This window comes from Pituophis catenifer, unplaced genomic scaffold (assembly GCF_029215685.1).
Source record: "Pituophis catenifer annectens isolate HBS135680 unplaced genomic scaffold, rPitCat1.0.hap2 SCAF_1, whole genome shotgun sequence".
NCBI classification, from domain to species: Eukaryota; Metazoa; Chordata; class Lepidosauria; order Squamata; family Colubridae; genus Pituophis; species Pituophis catenifer.
This window is the reverse complement of record NW_027256881.1, coordinates 234,869,775-234,895,988: the sequence shown is the minus strand read 5'-3', so window position 1 is coordinate 234,895,988 and position 26,214 is coordinate 234,869,775. Positions and strand designations below refer to the sequence as shown.

General features: G+C 39.9%; 3 protein-coding genes across 4 annotated transcripts; 2 read left to right on the top strand and 1 right to left on the bottom strand.

The window, feature by feature from the left end:
- Positions 1–1,444: 1,444 nt before the first annotated feature.
- On the bottom strand, positions 1,445–7,534 carry POLD4 (DNA polymerase delta 4, accessory subunit). Of its 2 annotated transcripts, none has more exons than XM_070957194.1 (5): positions 7,315–7,534; positions 6,257–6,384; positions 4,541–4,642; positions 3,534–3,645; positions 1,445–2,200 (listed from the first exon to the last, which is right to left on the bottom strand). In XM_070957194.1, the coding sequence occupies exons 1-5, from the start codon at positions 7,473–7,475 to the stop codon at positions 2,176–2,178; spliced, it is 528 nt and encodes a 175-aa protein (XP_070813295.1). In that variant the 5' UTR covers positions 7,476–7,534; the 3' UTR covers positions 1,445–2,175. The 2 variants fall into 2 exon arrangements, with proteins under 2 accessions (XP_070813295.1, XP_070813296.1); XM_070957195.1 differs by lacking the exon at positions 7,315–7,534 and adding an exon at positions 6,544–6,663.
- A 4,376-nt stretch (positions 7,535–11,910) lies between these two features.
- LOC139327375 (glycine N-acyltransferase-like protein 3) lies at positions 11,911–15,950 on the top strand. The gene is made up of 5 exons (XM_070957192.1): positions 11,911–11,988; positions 12,484–12,591; positions 13,487–13,613; positions 14,381–14,501; positions 15,554–15,950. The coding sequence occupies exons 1-5, from the start codon at positions 11,911–11,913 to the stop codon at positions 15,948–15,950; spliced, it is 831 nt and encodes a 276-aa protein (XP_070813293.1).
- Positions 15,951–19,749: 3,799 nt separating this feature from the next.
- LOC139327374 (glycine N-acyltransferase-like protein 3) lies at positions 19,750–22,462 on the top strand. The gene is made up of 5 exons (XM_070957191.1): positions 19,750–19,862; positions 20,407–20,514; positions 20,771–20,897; positions 21,165–21,285; positions 22,048–22,462. The coding sequence occupies exons 1-5, from the start codon at positions 19,785–19,787 to the stop codon at positions 22,460–22,462; spliced, it is 849 nt and encodes a 282-aa protein (XP_070813292.1). The 5' UTR covers positions 19,750–19,784.
- The last annotated feature ends 3,752 nt before the right edge of the window (positions 22,463–26,214 follow it).

Genomic DNA, 26,214 nt, shown 5'->3' with positions numbered 1-26,214 from the left:
TCGGGAGTTATATCTTAGTCTAAAGGTATTGTAGAGAGCAAGCATAGCAAAGTATTCAGATTCTGTTGGCATTTAATCTATTCTATCTGATAGCATGAACATTAGTCTTATGTCCTTATAATTGTTCTTGCCTTTAAGCAAACATTCTGATACTGATAAAGAGTGAAAACTGTGAACAATAAATGGACCCTCTCTATATTTCATAATTGCATGGGGCAGGGATTGGCAATGTGGTGCTTATAGGCATTAGGACATCTACCACCACCTCAAAGTGATGATCACGGCAGGTCTAAAATAAATGAAAACTGATTTTAAAAAGACAGCCATTGGTTTAGAGATTTAGTGAAAATATAACATTCCATTGTCCAACATTTTCTTGGAAGATAGGAATATGCAAAATTCATTACAAATTGGAATATCCTTTATTCTTTTAATACATATTGTCATTTAATCTGTAATCCTTTTGTGTCCTCCTTCATTCATGTACAGAGGAGGAATTTTTTATCTAAAGTTACCTCCAACAAATTATGTTAATAAAATGCTAATACGTATTAGCAGAGAGCCAGTTTGGTGTAGTGGCTGAGGCATCAGGCTTGAAACTGGGAGACCGAGTTCTAGTTCTGCATTAAGTCTGAAACCAATTGGCTGACCTTGGGCCAGTCCACTCTCTCTCAGCCCTAGGAAGCAGGAAGTGGCAAACCACTTCTGAACTCTTGCCAAATGATAAGTAGGCAGGCAGGCAAATTGTTGCCTACCTTGGCTACAAACAAGGTTTTAATTTTTTTCCAGTGCCCTGAGAGTTCCCTAGTTGAAGATTTATTCAATTTTACAAAGTTTTAATGAACAACTACAGATGTCTTATGATTGCATTTTATTTTGTAATTTCAGAGGCTATCTTTGTTTATCTCAGTTACATCTCGGATGCAATTTATTTTTCTTTGATGCTGAGCTTGTATTTTTAGTTTTTTCCTTTTGTTATTTTCCTGATATTTTGCTACTGTTGTTTCCATATACCGATAAATACTTATACATACCTATACAATCAGCATCAAATTGTTATATATTATTAAAGGTTCATTTTTAAATTATCACTTGTATTACAGGTTTTAAACGAATGTCTTATCATGATGTTATCAAACATGGTAGTTTCTGTAATTTTCAGCTCCTGTCTTCATTTATCTTACCAGATGTGCCTTCCATTACTTTAATCGTTTTTTTTATACATTTAGATGGAATAGAATACTTTGGGAAATTGATTTTAACATATCAGACCATTGTTGCTTCTGCAGATACAAATTAAGTGCTGTTTGACATCTTATGCTACAGGCTATTCAGTATTTAACATTCACCCAAAGCTGTGGTGCTGAAATTCCAGCTCATTGCAATATCTGTGGAAGGTTGAAGCTGTTGTTTCTCCTCCTCACTCCCAGGAAAAAGAGTGAAAAATTGTACAAGAAAGTGCATTTTATTATTTTTCAAAGTTTGCTATACATATATAAATATCACGATATGCACAATCAATAAAACCAATATGATAAAAGGCAACATTAAACCAAAAGCAGAATAATTATTAATAATTAAGAAATCTGAGCAAGTAATCAGATCTTAGCCTTTTTTGGCAATGCTGATCCAGCTGAACCTTCAGTTCTCTGTAGCTTTAGTTCAGTAGCTCTAGCTTTAGAGCTCTAGCACATGCTTACTGAATATGTCCTCCACACCCTAAAACTATGGAACCAATACAATAGCTTTTACTTAGGATGCAATTTTACTAAAGACAGCATGAAATTCTTTTAGAAAAGTGGCTCATAATGCATAGACAAAAATGCTGATAATTTTTCAGCACCTCTTAAAGTACACAAGCACTTATCAAAATAAAAACCAGGTTCAAAATTGAATGAAACATTAAAAATACAAAGAAGATTGCAATTCCATATTGAATTTGGCTTGCTGTGATTATTAGTATAAATCAGTTCTTGATCTAGTTCTTATTAATGATTTCTAAAAGCTGAGGCCAAAGTCCCAAGTGGAGATCAACTAGAAGGCCTTCTCACCCCTATAAGAACCTTACCACCACTGCAAAGCAGCATTCTCAGGAATGATGGAAACATCCACATGATTATGGTGATATAATGGCAGGGGCTCTTTCTCAGCCTCAGGTAACAACAGTTGCTCTTTTCAAAGAGTATATTCATGCCACAAGCTACAAGAAAGAAATTTGGAGCATGGTTACTGTCAAGAGGCGGCCTGGGTTGACTTTTCACATGGCCACTCCATCTCCTTGCCAAGCAGCTGGAATGGGCTTGGCTGTCTTCTGTGACACAACAACATCCTTTGTGGCAGACACAATTTTATGGTCAACTTAAGCAAATTTTCCATCTGGAGTCAGTTCTTGTCCCACAGCTCTCAACTTTCAAAGCTAGCATGTTCTTGGCCAAAGCGGAGGAGGAGGGGAATGAATTCATGGAAGGGAAGCAAAGGGAGACCATATCTGGGACCTCTTGAAATTCTCATCATCTCCTTAATGTTGGGTCCTCACAGTGCACTTACTCCTATAACACTGAAGCAGCTAAAAAAATTAGGCGCCAATCAGTATTTGGATGGAAGGCTCCGGTATTACTCTCTCTTTAGCTTTGAAAAGGTTACATATAGCTCTAAAGCAGCGATAGTGAACGTTTTGGGCTTGGTATATCACAAATTTGGAAAATAACTTTGTCATTGCTCCTCCTCAAGCAAAAGAGAAACAATTCTTTATTTATTTATTTTTAAAAAATATAGTCCATGTGGCGCTATATATTATACAAAGAAACACTCACTAATTACAAAAATGAAATACCGGTACAATTAAAACTCATTTTTGAAAAGTTCGGCAGCTGTGTGAGAACACATCCATTCTCATGCAGCCTCAACAAGCTCCAAAAATTGTATCAGAATGGGGCATCCTTTCAAGAACAGTTGTTGGTGATGCTGGTTTGTCAGCCAAAATGTGACATATCACCTTTGACGTGTGTCAGAGGTTTGCCTTCACTGTTCTAAATACATGACTATAAATGTTAAGGCTATAAATACAGAAGGAATTAAGCTTCCTTGCTTGAATACATTTCACACTGCTTGTGGTAGACGTCTTGAAGAAAAGACATATCTGACGTGCCGCCTTTGTTCTGACTTCTATCCTTGCTGATCCTAAGTAATATTTTTCTCATGAAGTCATCATGCGTCTTTGTTACTAACAATTCTACTATGATACAAGCCATGGATACTTGAGCTTTAAGGAAAAAATGGTGGCTGTGTTTCTGCATAAATTCTATATTCTGAATGTGAATGGCTGGAAATTTTCTTCTGGTTTACCTTATATCTCACTTGTTCTATAATCTGTGTCTTTTCTTTAAAGAGGTAGTTACAGCCTATTCACACAAATGTAATACCAGAATTTAACCCAATAATCCATGCTATTTTTCATAATTTTGTCCTTTCTGATGGATAGTTTTTTTAAAACAAACAAGAGAGTGAAAAGTGTAGACACATAATATACTGACCTATATATAACAAAAGGGTCCTTATTATATTTCAGAAGCAAATCCTGCACAGTTGTAGGGGGATTGAGTCCTAAGAATTTGGCTCGTTCCCAGCGCTGCATACGGGTGATTCCTGTCAGCAGAAGAAAGTGATTCAAGAATGTAATATCTGCAGGAAGCTTCCTAATCAGTTTATCTGAGACAACTGTGGTTATGAGAGCTTGAGAATGATTTATGAGTTTCTTTTTTCTACGTTACTATTGTTTGTCTGGCATTATCATCGTGCATGGTATTTTACAGTACAAGTTTATATACTTCAGACTTGCAAGCTCTATTTAGTACTTGGATCCAGCATTCAAAGCTAAGTACAGAAGACTTTAACTTGTTTTCTGGGCCACAATGGAATATGGAATTCTTTCTGATAAATATCCAATCATTTTTTTTGTCCAACTGGTCTTAAATTATACAGTGTAAATTTAGTAGGTAAGGTAGTTATTTTTATTGCTGCTACATTAAACCCTCAATTTTACAAAACACCATTCAGCAAATTTTGGATACAACAGCATTCTACTTGCTCTTCACCTCCTAATATTAGACTGTTGTTTCTATAGCAGTCTGGACAACTGACATAAAGACATTGCATCAATTTAAGTACATTTGCATAATAACTATTAATAAAATTATTTGGTTTGGGGATGATAGCAAAGTATGTAAATTTGGATTGAATGGCTATTTAGTTTTAGTGAACTTATCTCCTCCTTCAATAAGTATTAATGATGTACTGTGTCAATAAATAACTGGGAATAATAATTGCTGATCTACTGCAAACATTCAATGCATCTGCAACACAATATGATACACCACTTATGAACCATTTCTTTACAGCGTGTAAGTTTCTGTTAAAATGAGGTTATATTTCAAACTTTGGCAGGAAGGAAACAACAGCAAAGAAAAGGCAAACATTTACTTCTTTCATGATATGTACCATACTTGGGACTTTGTTTCAATAGATAACTAGACATTCTTACCAGTGCAGGGACCATATTGCCAGCTGAGATCAAACTGCTTCAGTATTTCCAACTGATCAGGTTGTGCGGTATCTTGTAGGTCAGATTCTGCTTGAACTAAAACTGAGAAGCAATCAACCCATTAGTGTTAATAGGTGGAGCGCTGGCATTTTTCTTGCATAAAGGGCTTAGGGTGGCACTTAACCAATTAATTGTGTTACCACCTCATCTTTAGCCAATTCCAAAATCTAAATGGCCACAGCCATGCTGTTAGCATCTCTCCAGCTATACCAGTGTTTCTCAAATTTGGCAACTTTAAGATGTATGGTTGTAAATTCTCATAATTCACCAACTTTCACATAGGGCAAGGGGAGAATTCCCAAATAAGATTTGAATTGCATTAGTATTATTAAACTATTGCTAATCATGGGAACTCCCTGTTATGCATGCGTAAAGCAGAATGGGGAGATGGAATTTCATAACTTTCCAGTTTTATTTATGTATCCATTTCTATTGTACAAACTGGTTTGCAAAAACTTCCCTCAAAGCACCATCCAAGACATTTTTCAGGCCACCAAGAACAAAGAATCAGGTAAATATGGCCTCAAAAACTGCATGAACTCTTCTTGCCCCACTACGTACCTGTGGCAACTTTTTTTTTGGGAGGGGGAGCTATCCGAGAACCCAATTTTCTTTATAGTCTAGAAAAATTTAGGTTTCCACAGAAGCTGCTGGGAATGTGGGCGTGATTGCAGGAGAAGATCATTGCTCTCCTTTTCTAGTGAAAAGAATGCTTTTTCTCTCTCGCCATCTCCTCTCTTTTTCATTGTTCTGAAGTTCTATTTTTAATAATGGAAGTAGCTTGGAGTTGTAATTTGCTAAGAGCCTTGTCAGCCAAGGAATGTCAGTTGGTGGGGACCAAGAGACGTATCTTCTCTACCAAAGTCCCTGCCCTTTGTAATAGTCTCTCCTTAACAATTGAGGATGACCCTGACACAGTTGGCCTGTAGTAAGGCTCCAAAGACTGGGCTTTGTACCTGAGACCCCCAAATGTGTGAAGGGCCCTATTTTCTGACTATATTGACATTTTCTCAGCTGCCATATACATTTAATTTTGTACTATATGAGTGCTTTTAATTATTATCGTTTGCTGTGCAGAGTCCATTTTTTGAGGTAGGCAGCTATAGAAATTGAATAAATCTAGCCAGGTGAGGCATCTGCCAGGATGTCAGGCACAAAAGAAAAGAAAAATAGACCAGAGAACAGAGGCTTCCCACTTTGGGATTGGAATTTCTGCAACATTGCTGACTTGTTGAAGCTCTCCTAATGGGGTTGGCAGAGCCGAATGCTAGGAGAAGACATCTCTTTGAGCTCAGCAAAGGCTGAGGTTAGAAGCGTTGCTAGTTTTCCCTTTTGCCTCCAGTGACATCAAGAAAGTAGAAAGAACTGGGGAGTGGGATCATAGAGGAGTCCTACTAACCATTGAAATGCTTACTATGAGCACAGGTCGACTTGATTGTTGACTCTAGAGTACTTTCCAGCTCTGTGAGCAATAGCCCTGCTTGCAAAACCACCTGAGAAGGCGACTAGTGCTTGTTTCTGGCATGGGTGGAAAGAGTAACGAAACAGAGGAATCCACCCACAATACCAAGCCATTCCAATGGCCAAAACAAAGGAAGGAGATGGAACCCACAAAGGCGAGATTGTGGGGGGGGGGGAGCCCATAGAAGTGCTTACCCTGAGGTGGGCTCTGAGCCTCTTTTCTTTCTTTCCCGCCTCCTTCCTTTTTCACCACTTGGAAACAATCGGTGATGAGTCCTTTCCTGCTCATAGCTCCATGCGAAGTCCCCGAGCGTCTCTCCAGGCTGCTCCCAGTGAAGGGGAAGAAGGAGAAGCAGAGAGGCTTAGACCAGCGGCTCCGGCTCCGGCTCCAGTTCCTGAAGCTCCGGAAGAGGCGAGAAGCCGCTGCGATTCACCCCCTCAGCTGCCCGCTTTCGAGCAGAGGGTTTCGGTCTCATTCCCACCTGCGAGAGCGACTCCCCACTTCTTCAGCGGGGAAGAAGAAAACCTTCTGTGCTCCTCCATTCTCCGCTCGCCTTATAACCACCTTAAGGAAGCCCTGGCACTGCCCGATTAAGGCTGAGAGACGTAGACAGCACCCAGTCCTCTTCTCCCTTGGGCGGGGGAGAAAATCAACCCGTTGATTTTCTCCAACGGGACGCCTCTCAATCCCCAAGCATACTAATAATCCCTCGCGAAGGATGGAAAAAAGCAGAGGGGCCGATCCTCCCGACCTTCATCCGCGTCTTCGCTCCCCATCAGCTGCTCTCCCCCCAGCCCCGAGTAAGGCTTTCCTTCGCCAACATCCGCGTCTAAATTTTATTCCCAGGAGACACGGATCCATCCAAGTTCCAACCTCTCGCTCGCTCCCTTCCTCGAGGGAGAGAGAAGCAACGTCGAGAACCCAAAGGGGCTTTTTTCAAGAGGCAACTGGACTTTCTGGTTTCTTCTTTGAGGAAGACGTTTCGCTTCTCATCCAAGAAGCTTCTTCAGCTCTGAGTGGGTTTCATTCCCCCACCATCCAGTCAGAGCTGAAGAAGCTTCTTGGATGAGAAGCGAAACGTCTTCTTCAAAGAAAAAAAAACAGAAAGTCCAGTTGCCTCTTGAAAAAAAAAGCCCCTTTGGGGACAACCTTGACCTGGATGACTGAGAACCTCCATAGACATTTAGCAACGTCGAGAAGAAAGAAGCTTCCCCCTCCCCCGCTTTCTCCTATTGAAGAAAGAGAAGCCAACCTAGGAGAAATGCGGCGGGCGCCGTCCTCGCGAATCGCCACGGGTCCAAGCAGTGCGCGGAACGTCTCGTGCGAACGCAGGAGCGGAGAAGGTGGGCCTGCTGCGAAGCTCGTTTCCCAACAACCCGGAATAGCCCGTGTGGCGTGTAGTTGTTGTCGCATTGGCTTAGCCAATGGCGGAGCTGCTTTCGCTTTGCCTTGGAGGGAACGGGAAGGAAGGCCTCTGCTGATGGACGGGAAATGTCCCGATTGGAGCCTTCGCGCAGCATCCTTTTATAAAAGGCACTCGTTGCTCTGCTGAGATCTGTGGGAACGGACACTTACTGCGCGAGATTAGCGGTCTTTCAGGCATTAAATTCAAGAATCGCTGAAAGTTTACGCCCATAATTAACTTTATTAAGAATGATTAGTCCGAGCCAGTTTTGGTGTAGTGGTTAAGGCACCAAGCTACAGGGAACTGTAAATTCTAGTTTCACCTCAGGGGCAAAGCCGTGATCTTGGGCCAGTCCAGGGGTGAAATCCAGCAGGTTCTGGAGAACCGGTAGTGGAAATTTTGAGCAGTTCGGAGAACCAGTAGCGGAATTTTTTTGGGGGGGAAATTTTTTTTTATTTTTAAACAAAACTTAAAACATAAAACAATTATCATCCATTACAATCACAGAAAGTGTATTGATCGGTTACAAATCTTTTGTGCTTAATCCTCTATCCAACATTTTCTTATTTAACAATTTATTACATTATTATTCTCATTTACCAATTATTTAACAGTAAATTGTCCTCTATAAGGGGAAAAAAATCCCCTTTATATGTTTTATTATCTTATCCATTTCATATTTCATTTCCATTCTTTCTTGTCCAACCATTGATAAAATAAACCCCATATCAAATAATATTGTTTATTTTCTTGTTCCCTAATTTCAAATGTCAATTTACTCATTTCAGCACACTCCAAAATTTTCTTGATAATGTCGTCATCCGTGGGTATCTTCTCCAGTAGCAGAAATTTTGAGTAGTTCAGAAAACTGGCAAATACCACTTCTGGCTGGCCCCAGAGTGGGATGGGAATGGCGATTTTGCAGTATCCTTCCGCTGCCTCGCCCACCAAGCCACACCATGCCCACCAAGCCATGCCCACAGAACCGGTAGTAAAAAAAATCGTATTTCACCACTGGGCCAGTCACTCTCTCATGGCCCGAGGTTGATTTGATATTGCTACTTCCAAAAATGTTGTCCAAACCATAGATTGGCCCAACTAAATGCGGATTTGTTTTTTCCCTGATGTGAAGTAGCTAATTGTCACACAAGGCTGGACTTTGTTTATTGTGTACAGGGTAAAAAGATGTGCTCTTGGGACTACATCACAAAGGAAAAAGCTCCTATATCCAAATTAGCATAGTTTTTATATACTTTTGGAAGACAAAGGCACATGATCATTAGCAACAAGTGACAAAGTATTCTTAACCCTGGTAGAGAGTGACTTTTCCATAAATTGGGTTCATTGCTAAAATGTTACAGCCCTGTCCCTACTTGATAAGGTGGGTAATTAAGTGTACAAACTTTTTTAGTTGTTGTATCTGCAACAGGAAAGGGGAAGTTAACCCTGAATAAGCTGTTGGCCTTCTTCCAGTTTCTTGATCAAGGATATCACTAGCTTTCCAGGAATTTTAGGAAAGGATATGAGGCCCAAGAATGAGAGGCCCCAAAAGAAAAACATCTAGGAGCAAAATGAAGGTTTTTCAACAAAATGGGGTTTCTCTGGCTAAAACTAGCTGTACCAAGCCTACAACCTGCAGGTTTTATAATCCAAGCTCAAAGGTACAAATTCAAGCCTGGTAAACTCATGTCATGTGCCTTCCTGGCACCATTAACATCTCCTGGAGTTTTCTGAACAGACCCAGTCATGCTTAGTTTTAGAGTTTTTCCCACTAGACCAGTGATGGCAAACCTTTTAGACACCGAGTGCCCAAACTGCGCGTATGCGCATGCCCAAACGGAAAGATGCATGCCAACACACGGACATGCACTAATGCATGCATGCACGGACATGCGTGAACACACACATGCATGGTGGATGTGCGGACATGCGCACGCACAAGTGCAGCAGAGACCCGAAGACCAGCTGGCCGGCGGGAGGCAGGACATCCCAACACTGGCAGCACGGCAAGAAGTAAGATCTTTTCCTTTCATGAGCTTCTGTTTCATTGTTTGCAGGGAAACAAGCTCACGAAAGAAACGCCACGGAGATCTGACCTGAGGTGATGGCGCATGAGCCAGCAGAAAAGGCTCTGCATGCCACCTCTGGCACGCATGCCATAGGTTCGCCATCATGGTACTAGACCATCTCCACATGTACTGGGTGAAATAACATGATGTCCTTGTTAGGTATGCAGACTATGTGAAAATTACTGAAAATTATCCATCCATATCACACTTCCTTCTTTTGAATGACTTTCTGACTTTTCTGCCTTACCTCCAGCACTGAACTGCTTTTCAGTCGTGGTCTCTTGTTTGTTCCTCCTAAAATGCAAAGGGAGCCCAGTATTTTGGCATTCCTCATGGATAAGATTTGATACCTTCTGATGTTGCAGCTTCTTTTCCTGGGAGTTATCTCTTTGTCGTTAAATAAATTGTTATATTTGGCTTTTACTTGACTCCTAATATACAAAACTAAATTACATTTTGCTTTGTTAATATGAAAAATGACTGGTTATGTTCTCCACAAAGCTGTGCAATAAAAATATGCCTAAGGATGGAGATAGATTTGAATAAATGCCTGGATTTTTATAACTTCCAAAAATGTGCAATCTACAATTGTTTGCTGCTTCATCTTGGCAGTGATAGGTTTTTACTGCCTCTAAACCATTATGGTGGAACATAATTCATATGTCCAATATTTCCTCCCAAATTCCATTTCTTGATCTCATCTTTTTGAATTAAGATACCACAAATCTGCTAACCTACAAAATGCATATAAAATCCGAGATCCATTACTCTCATGTAATTAAAATGTCAAGGATTTTCATACCAGTTGTATTCGCAAAGCTGTGGCTGCTGCAGCTTTGCAACAGTCAGCCATGGTCTGACTTATGACTGACTTATGATCATGATTTCTGACACTCCCTGACAGCTTCCCACAAAGTCAATGGGGAAGCTGGCAGGAAGTCAGAAGTTGCTCCCGTTCCCATTGCTTTTTCCCTCTCCTCTGGTCATTCTGCTTCTTTATTAAGGAAATATCTCTGAAAGGGATGTTTCCCTTTCAGGTTTTCTATGGCAAAATTCTTATTAGAGCTTTCCAGATGAACTAGATCTCTACCAGAATCCATTTTTCACATTCCTGTTCCCCTTTAACTTCATCTCAAAGCAGGTCACTCTCTAGAAAGGCATTATAACATTCAAGATTGTGCTTATTCCAGAGGTACAGAAGAGAAGAGAAATAAAATCTGATGCCCAGGAGAACCCTCATTGAGGGAAATAATGCATGGAACTTTGTTGTCATGGTGTGCTTCATTTGGCTGCTTCGGAAGCTGCTCCTTGTCTTTGCATATGCATGCAGTGATCAAATACACTACCAAAGCTGCATTGGGAGCAGCATTGACAGGTAAGCTTGAAAGAAATAAGCTTTTATAATAAAAAAGGAATGCTTTGGGCCTCCTGCTTGTTCCAAAGCACCTCTTTCTAAGGATTTGCACAACCCTAAAATGTATCCAAATAAATGCATATCTAGACAATAAAAATCACTTGAATGCAATTAACTAATCACTTTATATAATAGCACATCCTCTGTGACAACCAGTAAAAACAATCTTCTTTTTACCTAACCTACATGTCCCTCTGTTGATCTTTAATGGATGATCCTAGGTTCTAAAATAACTTGTCCTTTTTCTTATTTTTAATGAAGAATCATTGTAGCTGTTTCTCATATGAATGTTGAGACATGCATATTTCTGGAAACTTGAACACAAAGTATTTTGTCTGTATTTTCTGTTCCAGCTTGAGCAAATCTGCTAGCCTAGTCTGTTCGTGCAACCTGAACTTGTAACCTGAGAGAAGCTTCTGTTCTTTCAATACCATAATTTCCCATTTATGAAGAAACCTGTCCTGGGGTTCAGGGACTTGGCCAATTATTACCAAAAACCCTTTAACACCCTCTTCATCAAGGAATCTCTACATCCACACAGTATCTGTTAATAGTTAATCTGCTGTAGTATAAAACTGATAGGAAAGCAAGTATTAAAGAAACTGGACTGGACAGAAGACTGACATAAGAAGGGAGGAGAAATTGTGGAGTTGCCCTGACAAAGAACTGGCTTGCTGAAGGTGAGTAAGAGACACTACGACAGAATATTGGTGATTCCTAAGGGAAAATCCTGGGTTATGTTCAAATGTGACCTGAAAGGGAAAGAATGTTACAGTGGGAAGCAGAGAAGCTGCATTGGTTTGTGCTTTCCCTTGGTAGGGATCTTGAATAAATTTGTTGTTTTTATGAGATAGAGGGCATCTATCCAGTTTGGGAGTGACAGGAAGGTATGGAGAAGTGAACTCTCATTCAGGTATTTTTATGTCTTTGTTCTACCCATCAGCTTCAAGCTCCAAAACTATGCTGGTCCTCTCCTGTCCTTACAAACTGCGCTTATTGGAGGGAATTCTGAGGAAGAGTCTCCCTCAGACAATTGTGGTAATTCTGAAACATTTACTAGAACATTGAGGTAGAATCTTGACAATTACTTCATTTTCTAGAATGTAACATTTGGTACTCAGGATAAATAAAGTATTACCTTTTTTGCTTACATTTACCAAAAATAGCAAGAAACAATTCCTTGAAAATTGTATCTATATCTAAAATATGATTCATGTAACATAACACGTATTGTAGAATCATAAAGATATAAAAGTACATACAGCCAGATGCATCTAATGGGAATAGATCCATGGTGAATGGAAAGTTGAAGGGCAGATCTGCAATTTTCTGCATAACAGATGAAATTTTTTCATCTTATTCAGCAGTAGAAAGAAGTAATTCTGGAACATCTTCAACACATGGGGAAGGGGGAGTGATAGAACATTAGGTAAAAGTTATCGCAGCAAATCTAAATTAATGCCACTCTCCTTTTCTCCACACATTGATCTCAGGCTGATACCTGTAACTGCACTAACACTTGACTCTTGACAGGTGCATGGAGCAGTCATGAACATAAATCGGGGGAACCCAGTTGGTCACGAGGTTATTGTGGATTCATGGCCAGAGTTCAAAGTTGTCCTTACCAGACCATGCAAAGAGGTAATAAACAGCCTTGGTGATTCTGAGAGAGGGAGGGAGAGAAGAAGGAAGGGAGGAATATCTAGGAGTTCTTAGCCAAACTGAGGGACAATCTAAGGTATTGCTGTTAAGGATATTGTTGTGTTACCAACCAGCAGAGTAAGTGCACAGAGAAACGGTACTGAGAGCAATGAATACAATACATACAAACTGGTTTAACAAAGCTTTTACTTTGTAGTGAAAAACAGTTGTAGAGTCTTTTAATCAATCCAAGTCTTTAGCCATTCAAATCAGTCCGAAGTTACAGATAACTTCTTACTTACAGCAGTTGGTAATAAACAGCAATTCAACGCTGGTAACAAATCATGATGGTAGCAGATCCATCCACGATGAGAACTCCTTCATACACGATAGTAACAGTTCCAATCAACAGTTCCAGTCAAGCAGCAAGTCAAGCAATGATGAGAGCAGGTCCAACAATGACTATAGCTCGGCTTCCTTCTTATATACAGTTTACACTAGTAATTATCCACTTAAGATAAGTGCAATGACTCAACAGTACAATTATGATAATTGCAGTCAGCATTCAGTCAGCAGTCATTAGTTATTACAATGACTCAGCAGTACAATTACTCAGCATTACATTTAAAGTTACAGAATATATTGCCTGGACAACTTGTTAGACTTATACCATATGCTAACAATTGCTAATCTAAGGTACTGCTGCTTTTTGGGAAGAGGCCACCTTTGGCCTTTCCAAAAAAGGAAGGCATTGCGCTGATGAGTGCATGATGATTATTTCTATAATTTCATCTCCACATTAGAAAAAAAAAATGCTTGGCAAATGGTTGATGTGAGATATATGAGGAGGAGGTGAATCAGGAGATTATATATGAGCTCCATGCCTTTCTTCTAGATTGTCACAGATCCCTCAGACATGTATACCAATGTGTATGCAGCATTTTATCAGGATCTGGATGCGTATCGGAGGCTTGTAAAGGATACAGATGCTGTGAACTGGGACCACACCTTCCATCTCTTTGGTAATGGTCTTTTTTGAAGGAGTGAAGAAAAGGCATTGTATTGTCAGATAGGTTTTTCTATTACAGTATATAGGCAGTGACATCAGAATGAAAATGGCTCAAACGTTCTTGAGTAATTACCACTGAAGCCGGGGAAGATAATAATTGTATGCTCCCTTCTCACATTATTCCAACCTCTAACTGTACAGTGATGTTGTCAGCTTCTGGCAATATTTTCTGTATGTCATTTTAATTCTTTGCCTATTCCTCTCCCAGTGTGAACTGAATCCATCTCAGCAGGTTGTATGACTATCAAATTAAACATGACCCATATCTAGATTAAACTGCAGGAATGGTAATTTGGATTGATCCAGACAAAAGTCATGTGAAAAAAGAAAGTACACCCTCTTAGAGTCGTGTGTTTTTACATATCAGAGCATAGTAAAAATAATCTGGTCCTTAGCAGTTCTTAAAAGTAGGTAAGTACAACCTGAGATGAACAACAACACGTAAGATATTAAAACATGCCACCATTTACTTTACAAAAAGAAAGCCAAAATGGAGAAGCCATATGTGAAAATCTAAGTGCACTTTTCACACTTACAAGCGTTGCTGAATCCCTGTGGTCACGGGATCAAAATTCAAATGCTTGGCAACTGACTCATATTTATGACAGTTGCAGTGTCCGGGGGTCATGTACATCTCAGATGCCTTGCCTTTTTGTACTTCCAACTTGTGCATATAGCCTTTTCTTGGTAAATGAATGTTTATGTTATTATTTTTTCCAGGGACTCAAGAAGGGATACCTGAAGCTACCCAGGATGCAGCAGCTGCTAAACAAACAAACTTAACTGTAACTCCTCACTCCCTCTATGTGCTTTCTGATCCAAATAAATGGCATACTGGTAGGTGAGTGACTATCCTGTTGGCCATCACCACTGTTCAACTGTTGAGGCCTGAGGCAGAACTCTTAAGGCATTCTGAAGATTTTGTTACAATCAGGCTCCCACAGTAATGGCTGCTGTCTTTGAAATCTGCATTCACATTGCTTATGGGTCAGTCGGGTGCCAAAAACAACAGTATTGCTATAGGATACATTGATTCCTCCAGGGACAGAGAGACAGAGTCACACAAGAGGAGAGGTGTAACAGAAAGCATGCCTAGAAAAGATGGGGGGAAAACAGTAATAGGCATGATGGTCCTTGGAAAAAATGATTAATTGTTAAAAGTGTAAGCTTTGAGGTTTTCCTGAATGTTTGCCTTTCCAAAGGCAGGATATTAGAGAAAATGGGATGTGGAATACAGTAATGCTAAAACAAATCTGATTAGCAGTTTCAAGCATTGTAATTCAACATCAGTAGGTTTTGTAGACTGATTGCAAATTTCACAAAGTGAAAGATTATCCATTAGCAAAGACCATGATACGGGATCACATCTCCTCATTTCATTTCATTTTTATTTATTTATTTTTTGCCTGTCCAAAGCTCAGTTAGTCTGGCCTGGGAAGGAAAGACTATCTGAAACTCCCATCTCATAAAAATGGAATATTTGCATTTTATTCTTTATCGCTTTATAATACATGAGACACTGGAAATGTGTGCCCATCATCATGGATAGCATTTTTTTTAAAAAAAGCAACATGGTAACAAAAAAAAAAAATAGAATTCTGTACTTTGATGAAGAAAAATGGAATCAATTCATGATTCCTCATTTCTGCACTTTTACAGAAACAAAATGATCATAAATCATGCCTTGGATAAGCAGCTGCCCTTTCTGGAAACAGCTCACACTTGTCTGGCTGGCCAGTGTTGGATTAAATCAGAGATGGGAAATAATGGCCACTTTATGACTTGTGGACTTCAATTCCCAGAACCTTAAATAGACTAAATAGATAAACTAACCGTTTAATTTTCTGTTCTCATCTCTTTGATTTTATTCTTTTTGCCTTTCATCTTTTCCAGGCTAGAGCCCGGCTTCAGACTTTCCTCCTTGAATAGTTCCAACGTTGATCTACTGAATGAAACCTGGCCCTACGGGCGCAATGAACAAAGCCGCAGGTATCTGGCCAAAATTATACAGCATTTCCCTAGTAGTGGCATCCTGAACCAGGAGGGACACCTTATCAGCTGGGCGTTGATGGATCTTTTTGGCGCACAAGCACATGGGTATACCCTTCCATCATTCCGTGGGAAGGGATATTTAGCTATAACAGCTAAGGCACTTTGTATGCAGGCCTATAAAGCTGGATATCCTTTATATGGCTTTGTTGTGCTAAACAATAACAATATGCAGAGGGCGTTGGAAAAAGGAGGGTATCAGAAATTATCTGAGCTGAGCTACTTGTGCTTTCACAGTTAGCAGAACAGAATGAGGAAAGAAGCTATTTTCCTTGATTTAACCAACTGATAAAGGAAAGCTCAAGACCGTATTGGTTGGAAATATGCAGAAGAGGCCTTCGGCCTGCAATGGCTAGACAATGGCCAGAATGATGACAAGAGTTGTTGCTTTTGAATTGCTTCCTCTGCAGTTTACAAATTCAACAAATATAACATTTCTTTGTTACACTATGAATGGAGAAAATACTAAATTTTGTAACCCTAGACCGAAATCCCCTGCTATACCAGGCAATGTACATGCATTGAGGGACTATGCTTAAGTCACCCTACTCTAGTTGAAAAATTGACATCACAAGGAATGATCCGCTCAATCACATTTGTTCTAAATAAAGGTGTTTTTTTTTTTACCTTGAAACCTGGTCCAAGAGGTTTACCTCATCCCCAAAATATGGTGAAAGGAATGGTCAAATCACCTATAATCTAAACATAATATATTCTGTATAAAAAGAGTATCTGAGAATCAAGGAATGGATCTTGGATGCCTCATATTCTAAGAAGTGATTGGGGCCAAATTCATTAGCAGATATGATTAAACATTGCTATTCAAAATACCTTTCCGTCTTTCTGAATTACTAATCAGTCACAGCCACTCTCACTTGTGAAAAACATAGTAAAAAAACCGAATACAATTAGTCCTTGACTTACCACAGTTCATTTAGTGACTGTTCAAAGTTACAATGGCACAGAAAAAAGTGACTTATGACTGTTTTTCACACTTACAACTGTTGCAGCATCCCACGGTCATGGATTAAAATTAAGATGCTTGGCAACTGACTCATATTTATGACAGTTGCAGTGTGCCAGGATTATGTGATCACCTTTTGCGACCTTCTCCCAAGCAAAGCCAATGGGGAAGCCAGATTCACTTAACAACCATGTTACTAACTTAGTAACTGCAGTGATTTGCTTAACAACTGTGGCAAAAAAGGTGGTAAAATAGGACAAAACTCGCTTAACAAACGTCTTACTTAGCAACATAAATTTTGGGCTCAATTGTGGTCGTAAATTGAGGACTACCTGTAGAAGCTAAATTGAAAAGATGGGTGATGAATGTCAGTCATCGAAAAATAAGCTACAGTGTTTGAGCTCTATTTTTCTTTGGTTTATAACCAGATTGAATCAAGGCAAAACTCTTTGCTAGCTCAATTATGCCTATTTTTTTCTGGGCCTCCAGCACAGAGGACAAAGGTACCGTCCTGTTAATGGTTCATTTTTCAGGAATAAAAGGTTGATTGACTGAATAACGAAGCAAGGATGGTGTCATGTGCCCTCCGAATCCCTTCATAATTCAAGTCTGCCTTCTCCTCTGCCCCCCTCTTCTTCCTCCTCTCAGCCAGATGTGTCCTTTTGCAAGTACGCATTACAGGTTTCATTGAAGTTTCATTGCAGACTTTCCTTCAGAAAATTCATATATTGATAAGACAAAACCTTCTTAGCTACTGTTGCACCAATTCTTTAGTACTGGTACAAAATACATGAAAACATATAGATAATGTAATCAAATTGCCTTATAAGTGACCAGGAACCAATGTTAGAGCTTAGGAAAATAAATGTTAATGGAGTCTTTTAAAAATGGACAGCATACCATGAATTGAAATTCTAAAGAATAAACAAGCTCCAAAGAGATTGCCTTGGGTATGAAAAACAAAATCTGGAAGGAAAGCCACAAACCTTAAAAATGGAAAGCATTCAATATCAATATGGCTGAACTGTGTGCCCATAGAGTGAGAAGTGAAAAGGAGATACCCAGAAAAAAAGAAACAGAACAGTGAGTAGAACGTGGTAGATTGCATCTCTATGAGTAGAATCAGAAAACTACAATCAGAATAAGATGAGTCTGATGAAGAAATGCCACCTGCAATGAAAGAGTATTATTTGGTGCACTGATATTAAAAAGGCAGAGTCAAGGCAAGTTTGTGGGTGTTGCCTATAGAAAATGGAAGAATCGTGGTGGAAAGGGGAGAGGGAGAAAGGAGAAGTATTGACCTGCCTTCTCAGCTAGAAGAATAATGCTCTTCCTAACCTGATTGAAGAAACATGGGTAATATAGTTCAGGGCTGATAAAACTATAATGTGATCCACAAATGCTACCTGAAACTAAGTCTCTAAGTGCAGGTGAATTATCTCAGGGTTGAAAGGGGCTGGCCAAAGAAAACCCATAACTGCAAACCAGAAAACTTGGAAGATGCTAAACAGCAAAATTAGTGTTGAAGGAGCAAAAGACAGAGGAGTCAGGAAATTTACAGAACCACCATAGATTTGTCAAAAACAAGGAGTGCCAGAGTAACTCCTTTATTTTTGATCTGCAACCGCTACAGCAATCACAGCCCAAGATCTGCATTAACTTTGAAGGAAATTTCAAGTGGATTCACAGAGCCAGCCCTAGTTAACAAATTGATCAACAATCGAGAGGGTGCAAGGGGGAGATGTTGGTCAGATATTTTTTTAGGACATGAACAAGGAGGTGGTTCAATAGTTAATCATAGGACAAACATCATGATTCAATATTACATAGTAAAAAACTGAAACCCTGTCAAATCTAAGAGGATTGTTATTCATCAGTGACAAATGTAACGTCCTACAGCCCTGGTGGCGAACCTATGCCATGTGTGCCAGAGGTGGCACGCAGAGTCCTCTCTGTGGGCATGCATGCCGTCACCCCAGCCCAGCTCCATTGGGTTTCTCCAGGGAAAGAGAGAGAGGGAGGGAGGGAGGGAGAGGGAGGGAAAGAGAGAGGGAGAGAAACATAAAGAGGGAGGAAAAGAGAAAGAGAGGGAGGGAAAGAGAAAGAGAAACAGATAAAGAGAGGGTGGGAAAGAGGGAAAGGGGGAAAAGAGAGAGGGAAAGAAATGATATTACAATTTTTTTTCTTTTTTATTGTTGCTAAACAATAAATTATTTCAAAAGCAGAAAAAAAACAAAACGGCATAAAAGTCCATTTATCACATTTTTCTTAGAACAATGAGCTGAAGCTGAACTCTGCCTTGTTTATCATTATTTTAGGTAGTAAAACCTCAGTATTCAGGTTAAATTGCCGTGTTGGCACTTTGCGATAAATAAGTGGGTTTGGGGTTGAGGTTTGGGCACTCGGTCTCTAAAAGGTCCGCCCTCACTGTCCTACGGTATCTCTGAAGGAAAAAATGAAATACATAGGCCGAGGATTGACGAAGCCTGGCATGACAGCAGAGCTCGTGAGAAGGATCTAGGGTACCAAACAGACAACTGGCTGGACACAAGCAAACACTGAGATGCAACATCCAGAAAAGACAATAGAAGATTAAGCTGCCTAAAAAAGGAACCAAGGTGCCCAACCCAGAGAAGGAAATCATCCCATATATTCTGCAGTCACAAGGCTGCACTTGAGATTCTGATCAATGTTTTTTGAAAGGAGAAGAGAGAAATGGGAGACAGTTCAAAGGACAATTCTTAGGCTGGTGAGAAGTCTAGAAAACATTACCTATGAGGAATGATTAAAGGAACTAAGCTATAAATATTGCAAGGCTTTCACATACAGTATGATCTTTTTTTGATCAAAGCTAGGACAGCATCCTCTCCAGTTCATACGTTATATAATTCTGTGACTTAGGATCCATTCAATCCATAGTTGATCAGAAAGACTTTTTCTGAGAATCTGCATCACTGACAGAGACCATTTCATCTCCACTTGGTCTCCGGCAGCCAGGGAAGGTGATTCATAAAGAATTGATGAAATTCTACCTCTTTTGCCCCCTTCAGGTTTGCTCGCCAAAAGACGCCTTCGTGGGACCTGCGGGGAGCACTCTTGACCTGGCCAGCCATGCTGATCCTGACCTGCTCTTCCAAGCTGCAGCTGCTGGAGAGTGTGTTGCGAAAGGGGCTCCCCGAAACAGTGCTGGTAATTACCTGTTTAGTGCTCCTCTTCTCTCGGTGTAAATATAAGAGCTGATGTTTCTCCATTTACTGAGAATTTGGAGAAAACTGCATCTGTTAAATTTCTAAATGCATAATAATATCTGGTGCCTGCCATGCAGTCATTTCACATTCAAGTCTACTTTTCCTTTAGCCATATCTGCAAATGCAAAGTGAAAAGTCCAAAATATAGGTGTACCTGAAATACTGCAAACAAGAGAACTTATCTTTGCTGATTTCTTCTTCTACAGATTTCCTACAACTCACTCATCATAGCATTTGGCTCTCCACAGACTGAATCAGCCAATCAGAGATGGCTTTCACCCGACAGAGCAAATTCCTACATCACACCCATTGTAGCATTTGGCCCTCAAAAGACCTTGGGTGGTTCTGAATCAGCCAATCAGAGATGACTCACTTCTGCACCCAGATCCATCACCCCCCTGCCAACAACCTTTTGAAGAATTACATGAGAGGAAAAGCAGACTCTCTCCTGCAGTAGGTCTTCCTGACCCTCTTTTTAATTTAAGGTCTGTGGGGCAGTGATGCACATCAACCGTGGAAACCCAGCTCAACATGAAGTCGTGGTGGACTCTTGGCCAGAATTTAAAGCTGTTCTTACCCGACCACGGAAGGAGGTAGGAAATTACAGCAGAATGGGGTTTTCTCACAGCTCCCTTGCAAAAAAAAAACAAAAAAAAAAAAAACCCCACATGAAACATAGATATCTAGGGCACAAAAAATACATTCAGGGGTGCTGTAGCACTTTGCCTTGTTTTTTTATATCCCTCTTCCAAATTAGCCTGACCTCACCAACTCACGAACTCCTCCACCTGGTCTCTGCCATGTGCTCTATTTCTGCTGCTCTGAGTGTCTTTGTACCACTTCCTGTAGGTGGTGAAGGACAACAGGGATTATTATGCCAACCTGCATGCTGCTTTCTATCGGGAGGAAGATGCCTGCAGAACCCTCCTGGAAAACAAAGATGCAGTAGACTGGGACAAAGCCTTCCAGCTGCAAGGCAAGGCCTGGGCTCTGGCAATTTCTTTTCCACCCTTAGGAGATTTTGGAAAATGCCAAAAACCTGCTTTTTCCCTCAAATCTAGCCAAAGAGGAGAAATCTATAAGCTTATGCCACTCTCCATTCTACACATCACCACCTGTGATCCCACATGTGGCTGGGAAATGTATCTGTGCCACCCAGTTGCAGAGAATTAGGAGCAGAGAGAAGATAAGGTTTCACTCTGAACTTCAGATTGGTTTCCTGTGATATTTCCTTTCTATGCAGGTCTCCAGGATGGGCTCTATCAGGCTGTGAAAGTCATGGCAGAAGCTAAAAGTGTCCACATGGAGCCCTATTTCTACCAGGCAGTGCTGCACCCAAATGCAGCAATATTATGTCAAAACCAGTGAGTGATTGTACTCTCTTTCTGAGGGAACTGTTTTTGGGGGGATTAACTGTTTATTAAGAGGATTTGATTCCATGCAATTTATATTGAATTCAATAATGAAACTAAGGATTTCTGGCAGTTTTATAACCAATCATATCCTCTGTAGAAAACTAGGAGTATTTTTAATTTTATTCATTTTTTTAATTTATTCAATTTCTATGTCAGCCCATCTCAGTCATTGATTCCGAGTGGCTTGCCGTTTATAAAATATAATACCATTAAAAATGTTTTTAAAAACCATTTTAAAACAATAAAAAGAATAAAACCAGTTAAAATGTTAAAAACAGGTTTACATATACAGCCCCGGTGGTTATAGTGGAGAATTTCTCATTCTCTGCCAACTTGGAAGATGTGGAATGACAATGTTTAATAGGGAGCCAGGATTAGGCTTGGAAGAATTCACTGAATGCAACGGCTCCATTGGTTTCTCCAAAAGCAATTACGTAAAAGATACTATGATTTAAACAACAACAACAACAACAAAAGGATCCCAACTAGATTGCTGCCCTTTCAAGAGAATGTTAAGTTTATTGATATTTCAGAACAACTGAGACGTGTGTATTTCAAATACTGGATAATTCTGAGACTATGGTTTCTCTTGAAATATCTAGTTAGACTTTTTGTTTTGCTGGGTATGAGCAAATATTTTTTCCCCCAGTATGGTGGGATGTTCTCTTTTTGTTCCACCGACCTTCACTATTGCCTTCTCTTTCCTTTCAGGCTCAGAAGTGATCCCCTCCACCTGGGGACACTCAGCCCATCTGATGCAGCTCTGGTCAATGACACCTGGGCTTTTGCAAGCAATGATCGGAGCCTGCGCTACCTCAGGAGCCTGATTGAGGACTTCCCAAATGCTTGTATCTTAGATGAGGAAAACCAGCCGGTTGCCTGGTGCCTAAGTGATGCCATTGGGTGTATGACACATGCCTATACCCTTCCCAAATACCAGAAAAAGGGTTATATGAAAACAGTATTTCAGGCACTAGGCCGGAAGTTGCAGGCTAAAGATTTTGCCTTATATGGGTCAGTTCTGCCAGAGAACCAGAACTCCAAGAAACTTTTAATTAGTCAGGGCTTTCATCTCTTGTCTTTGACAAACTACGTGTTTTTGTTCACTCCAAATCACCTGAAATAGCCTACTGGATTTTTCCTCCTAGAATCAGTGGCACCACTACTGGCTTCATTAGACTGAGTGGTTGGGAATAAATTTGAACCTTAGATTTAAGGGACTGTCTCTTTGGATATATTCAAGATTAAGTCTGAAAAGACTCACAAGGACCAAGAATAGTTCTCAATAAATGAGCATTCTAAAATGGAACTCTTGGAAACAGTGATGGTGAACCTTTTGATCTGAGTATGTCAAACATTTAGAAAGTGCCTAACTCAGGGGTGTCAAAATCATGTCGTCACGTTGTCTTCACATGACATATGTGGACATTTTCCCCCTTTGCTAACCCAGGGGTGGGTGTGGCCGGCACATGATGCATCTGGCCCGTGGGCCACGTCTGGCCTAACTTGAGGTTGTTGGTGTGTCATTTCCCCATGAACAAAAGAGGAGGAATTCTCTATTCCATCCTCCATCCAGACTACTCTGAAGCAGAACTCACTGGCAGTGTCGATGCTAGCCAGAGATTAGAGGCCTGAGCCTCAACCTCAACCCGAGCACAGCTGCTGCCATTGAAAATGGTCGCCTCGCACCATTCCCCGAAGTGTGCAAGCCTTAGGGAATGGATACGATTGCCCACTGGGGCAATCTTACCCATTCCCTAAGGCTTGCATGCTTCAGGGAATGGTGCGAGGCGACCATTTTCAATGGCAATGCCAAAGAGCCCTGGTGGCGCAGCAGACTAAAGCACTGTTATTAACATCAGCTGCCTGCAATTACTGCAAGTTCAAATCTCCCCAGGCTCAAGGTTGACTCAGCCTTCCATCATTTCTAAGGTAGGTAAAATGAGGACCCGGATTGTGGGGGCAATAAGCTGACTTTGTATAAATATACAAAAGTATGAAGGCTATTGCTTAACGCATTGTAAGCCGCCCTGAGTCTCCGGAGAAGGGCGGCATATAAATAAATAAATAAAAAAAGCCGTTTATCTTTCTGTTGACGGGCCCCTGCAGCTGGCCTGTGACTGCTCTGGGTTATACAAGGCCTTCATTCTTGAAGAGACTTCAGAGAATTCACTCCATGGCTTCTTCCACCTCAGAAAATAATACGAAAGTGCACTCTGTTCTCATTCTATTTTTGGAGGCCTTGCAAGAGCTCACCACATTCTCATGTGGTGTCTACACAAGAATGGTGTGAATTCAAGAATAGTAGTCAAGTGTTTGTGAATACATGTCACCCAAAACTGTGTGTAATATATTTGGCATCACTCTTTAAACGATACTTTTTCCACAGCTTCGTCTTAGCATACATTTTACACCATATCAGGATCCAGCACCTTGGACATGAATCTCTTTTATAGGTGAGAGAACTCCTCCAACCCACCATTGTTTTGTGCTTCCCATTCTACAATACATCTTCACTTCTGCCTGTTTCAAAGACAGAAAATAAAATAAGCCAGTGACTTTCTAAAGCAGGGGTCCTCAACTCCTGAGCCATGGCCCACTACAGGGCCTTGAACTCTTTGGAACTGGGCCATTGAAATGGTGGCCAAGTGCACATACATTTCCATTTTTGCGTGCAGCAGGTGAATGCATGTGTGCGCCCCCCATTTGTGCGAGTGGCAGGCATACCTTCAGTGCCGCTCACTCAAATGGAACTGCACCCCTCCACACACACTTGCCCACTGCTTTCACAGAATCATCCCTTCTTCCCTCCCCCCCCCACCTGGCCAGTCTGCAAAGGTGGAAAGGTTGGAAAATTTAATTCTAAAGCAATTAGTATTCCTACCGTCTTCTGAAAACACAACTATCAGTGTTGACCGAAATCTACAATTCTACTAGGACATTGTGTCATGTTAAATACTGTAAAGATTTTATTATCATGCCTCATCTCATGGTGCAGGATGCAATTACGGTATCTACAAGCTGGTGAAAGTAAGTTGAATCAAATTCAACCAATTGTTTGGAATTTTGCATAAATTTGCCCATCATTTTAAACGTTACTCAGGTTGAATAAACCTAAAGGAATTCTTGAATTCTGGGAGATCAGATACAAAATATTATGAAGGCAAAAAAACCCAAAAATGGTATAACAATTTTGCTTTATTGAAAAATGACCATTGAAATATTTTTTCAAGTCACTTTAGTAAAAAAAAAAAAAATACTCTTCCTAGAATCGCTATGATCTCATTTTGTGAATCTACTGCATTTGTTTTTTTAAAAAATCATTATTTGAACATGGGCATTTAAACTGAAAAGTTTCGCCTGCCTTTCTGAGTGTTTTTAAAAAAGTTGAATTAGTGGTGAGTAAACATTGATTATTATTGCAGGGAAGCAACATCAAATTCTAATTTAATTATTCATTTCACTTACACATAATTCTAATATTTATTCATTCCCAAATTCTTCCAAAAGTGGCTGGTAGGACAAATGTATGTGTTAGCACTATTTCCCCCCCCCAAACACACACACACAACCACTTGTCTCTTAGATGAAGGTAGCAGTGCCTGCAGATACCTAGACAAGTCCTTAGATCAGCCAATAGTTCAACAAAAGCTCTTAGATTTTATGCCCGACTAACTTTGAAGGGAAAAGGGAAAAATGCAACACATACAAAATGACAAAAAACCGACAAACATGCTTTGTTTGTGCATAGAAATTCCAGTCTCCCAAATATCTGATATCTGTCAAGGTCATCTAACCTATTCTCTATATACTTTCAACATAGAAAAAAAAAGATACATCAGACCAAGGCTGCAGTACAACATGCAGATCAGCAAAAGACAAGCACACTTCTGTTCAAAAGCTCTGATTCCAACGTCTTCCCTTTCCTCCTTTGTTCACGAAAGGGTACTTTCCTTTTCTCACCTAAACACAGCCAAAGTTGATGGGAGCTTTCTCACAGTTTTTGCAAAATAGGCACACACCCCTAATGAAGAGATTGCTGGTTCAGATTTCAGCACGTCTTGCTTGGAATGTTATTTTTTATTTCAGAAAATATCACTTCTGACATCTGATGTACCAATTAAATAATGGCAGAAAGACATACTTAAATTTGAATGGCAAAGGAAAAATGTACAAATGATGCCAGTCAAGTTATTGATAAAATGTATGAACTTTTAATGTAGGAAACAGAAGAAAAATAAGTGAATGAATGTACAATAAAATGGGTTAAAAATGTTGGTTATAATATACATATGGATCACTGGGAGAATATGGGTTGAAAGTATTGAAATTTATGATTTATATAGTCTTAATGATGTATCATTTTATATTTTTTGGTATATGTCACTAGAAAAATTGGCTAAACATACACTGGAAATGTAAACAACAAGAGACATTTATCATGTAAAAAAGCCAAAAAAAAAAAAATGGACTCAATTACATATAATAATACAGAAGATTTTAAAAATTCATCTACAATTGAAACCAGAGGCTTTTCTTTTGAAATTGATGGAAATGGAGCTACCAAAAAAATTATGGAGCTTTGTTTTTACATATGACTGCATTAAGACTATTATTTGCACAAAGGTGAAAAGTTTCAACTTTATCCACAATGGAGGAATGGATGGTGAAGCTGATGGAATTTCTGAGATAGCCAAATTGACCACATTAATTAGAGAAACGGCATTAATTGGAAGCTACTTGTTTGTGTCTTTTTTCTTTACTACTTTCTTTTATTTTTCCCTTTCTTGCATTTTCCCTTTCTTTTTTTCCTTCTTTTTTTCTTACCTCATATTAATTTGTATTTCCTTAATATCCTGTCTGTCCGTCTCTTTCTCT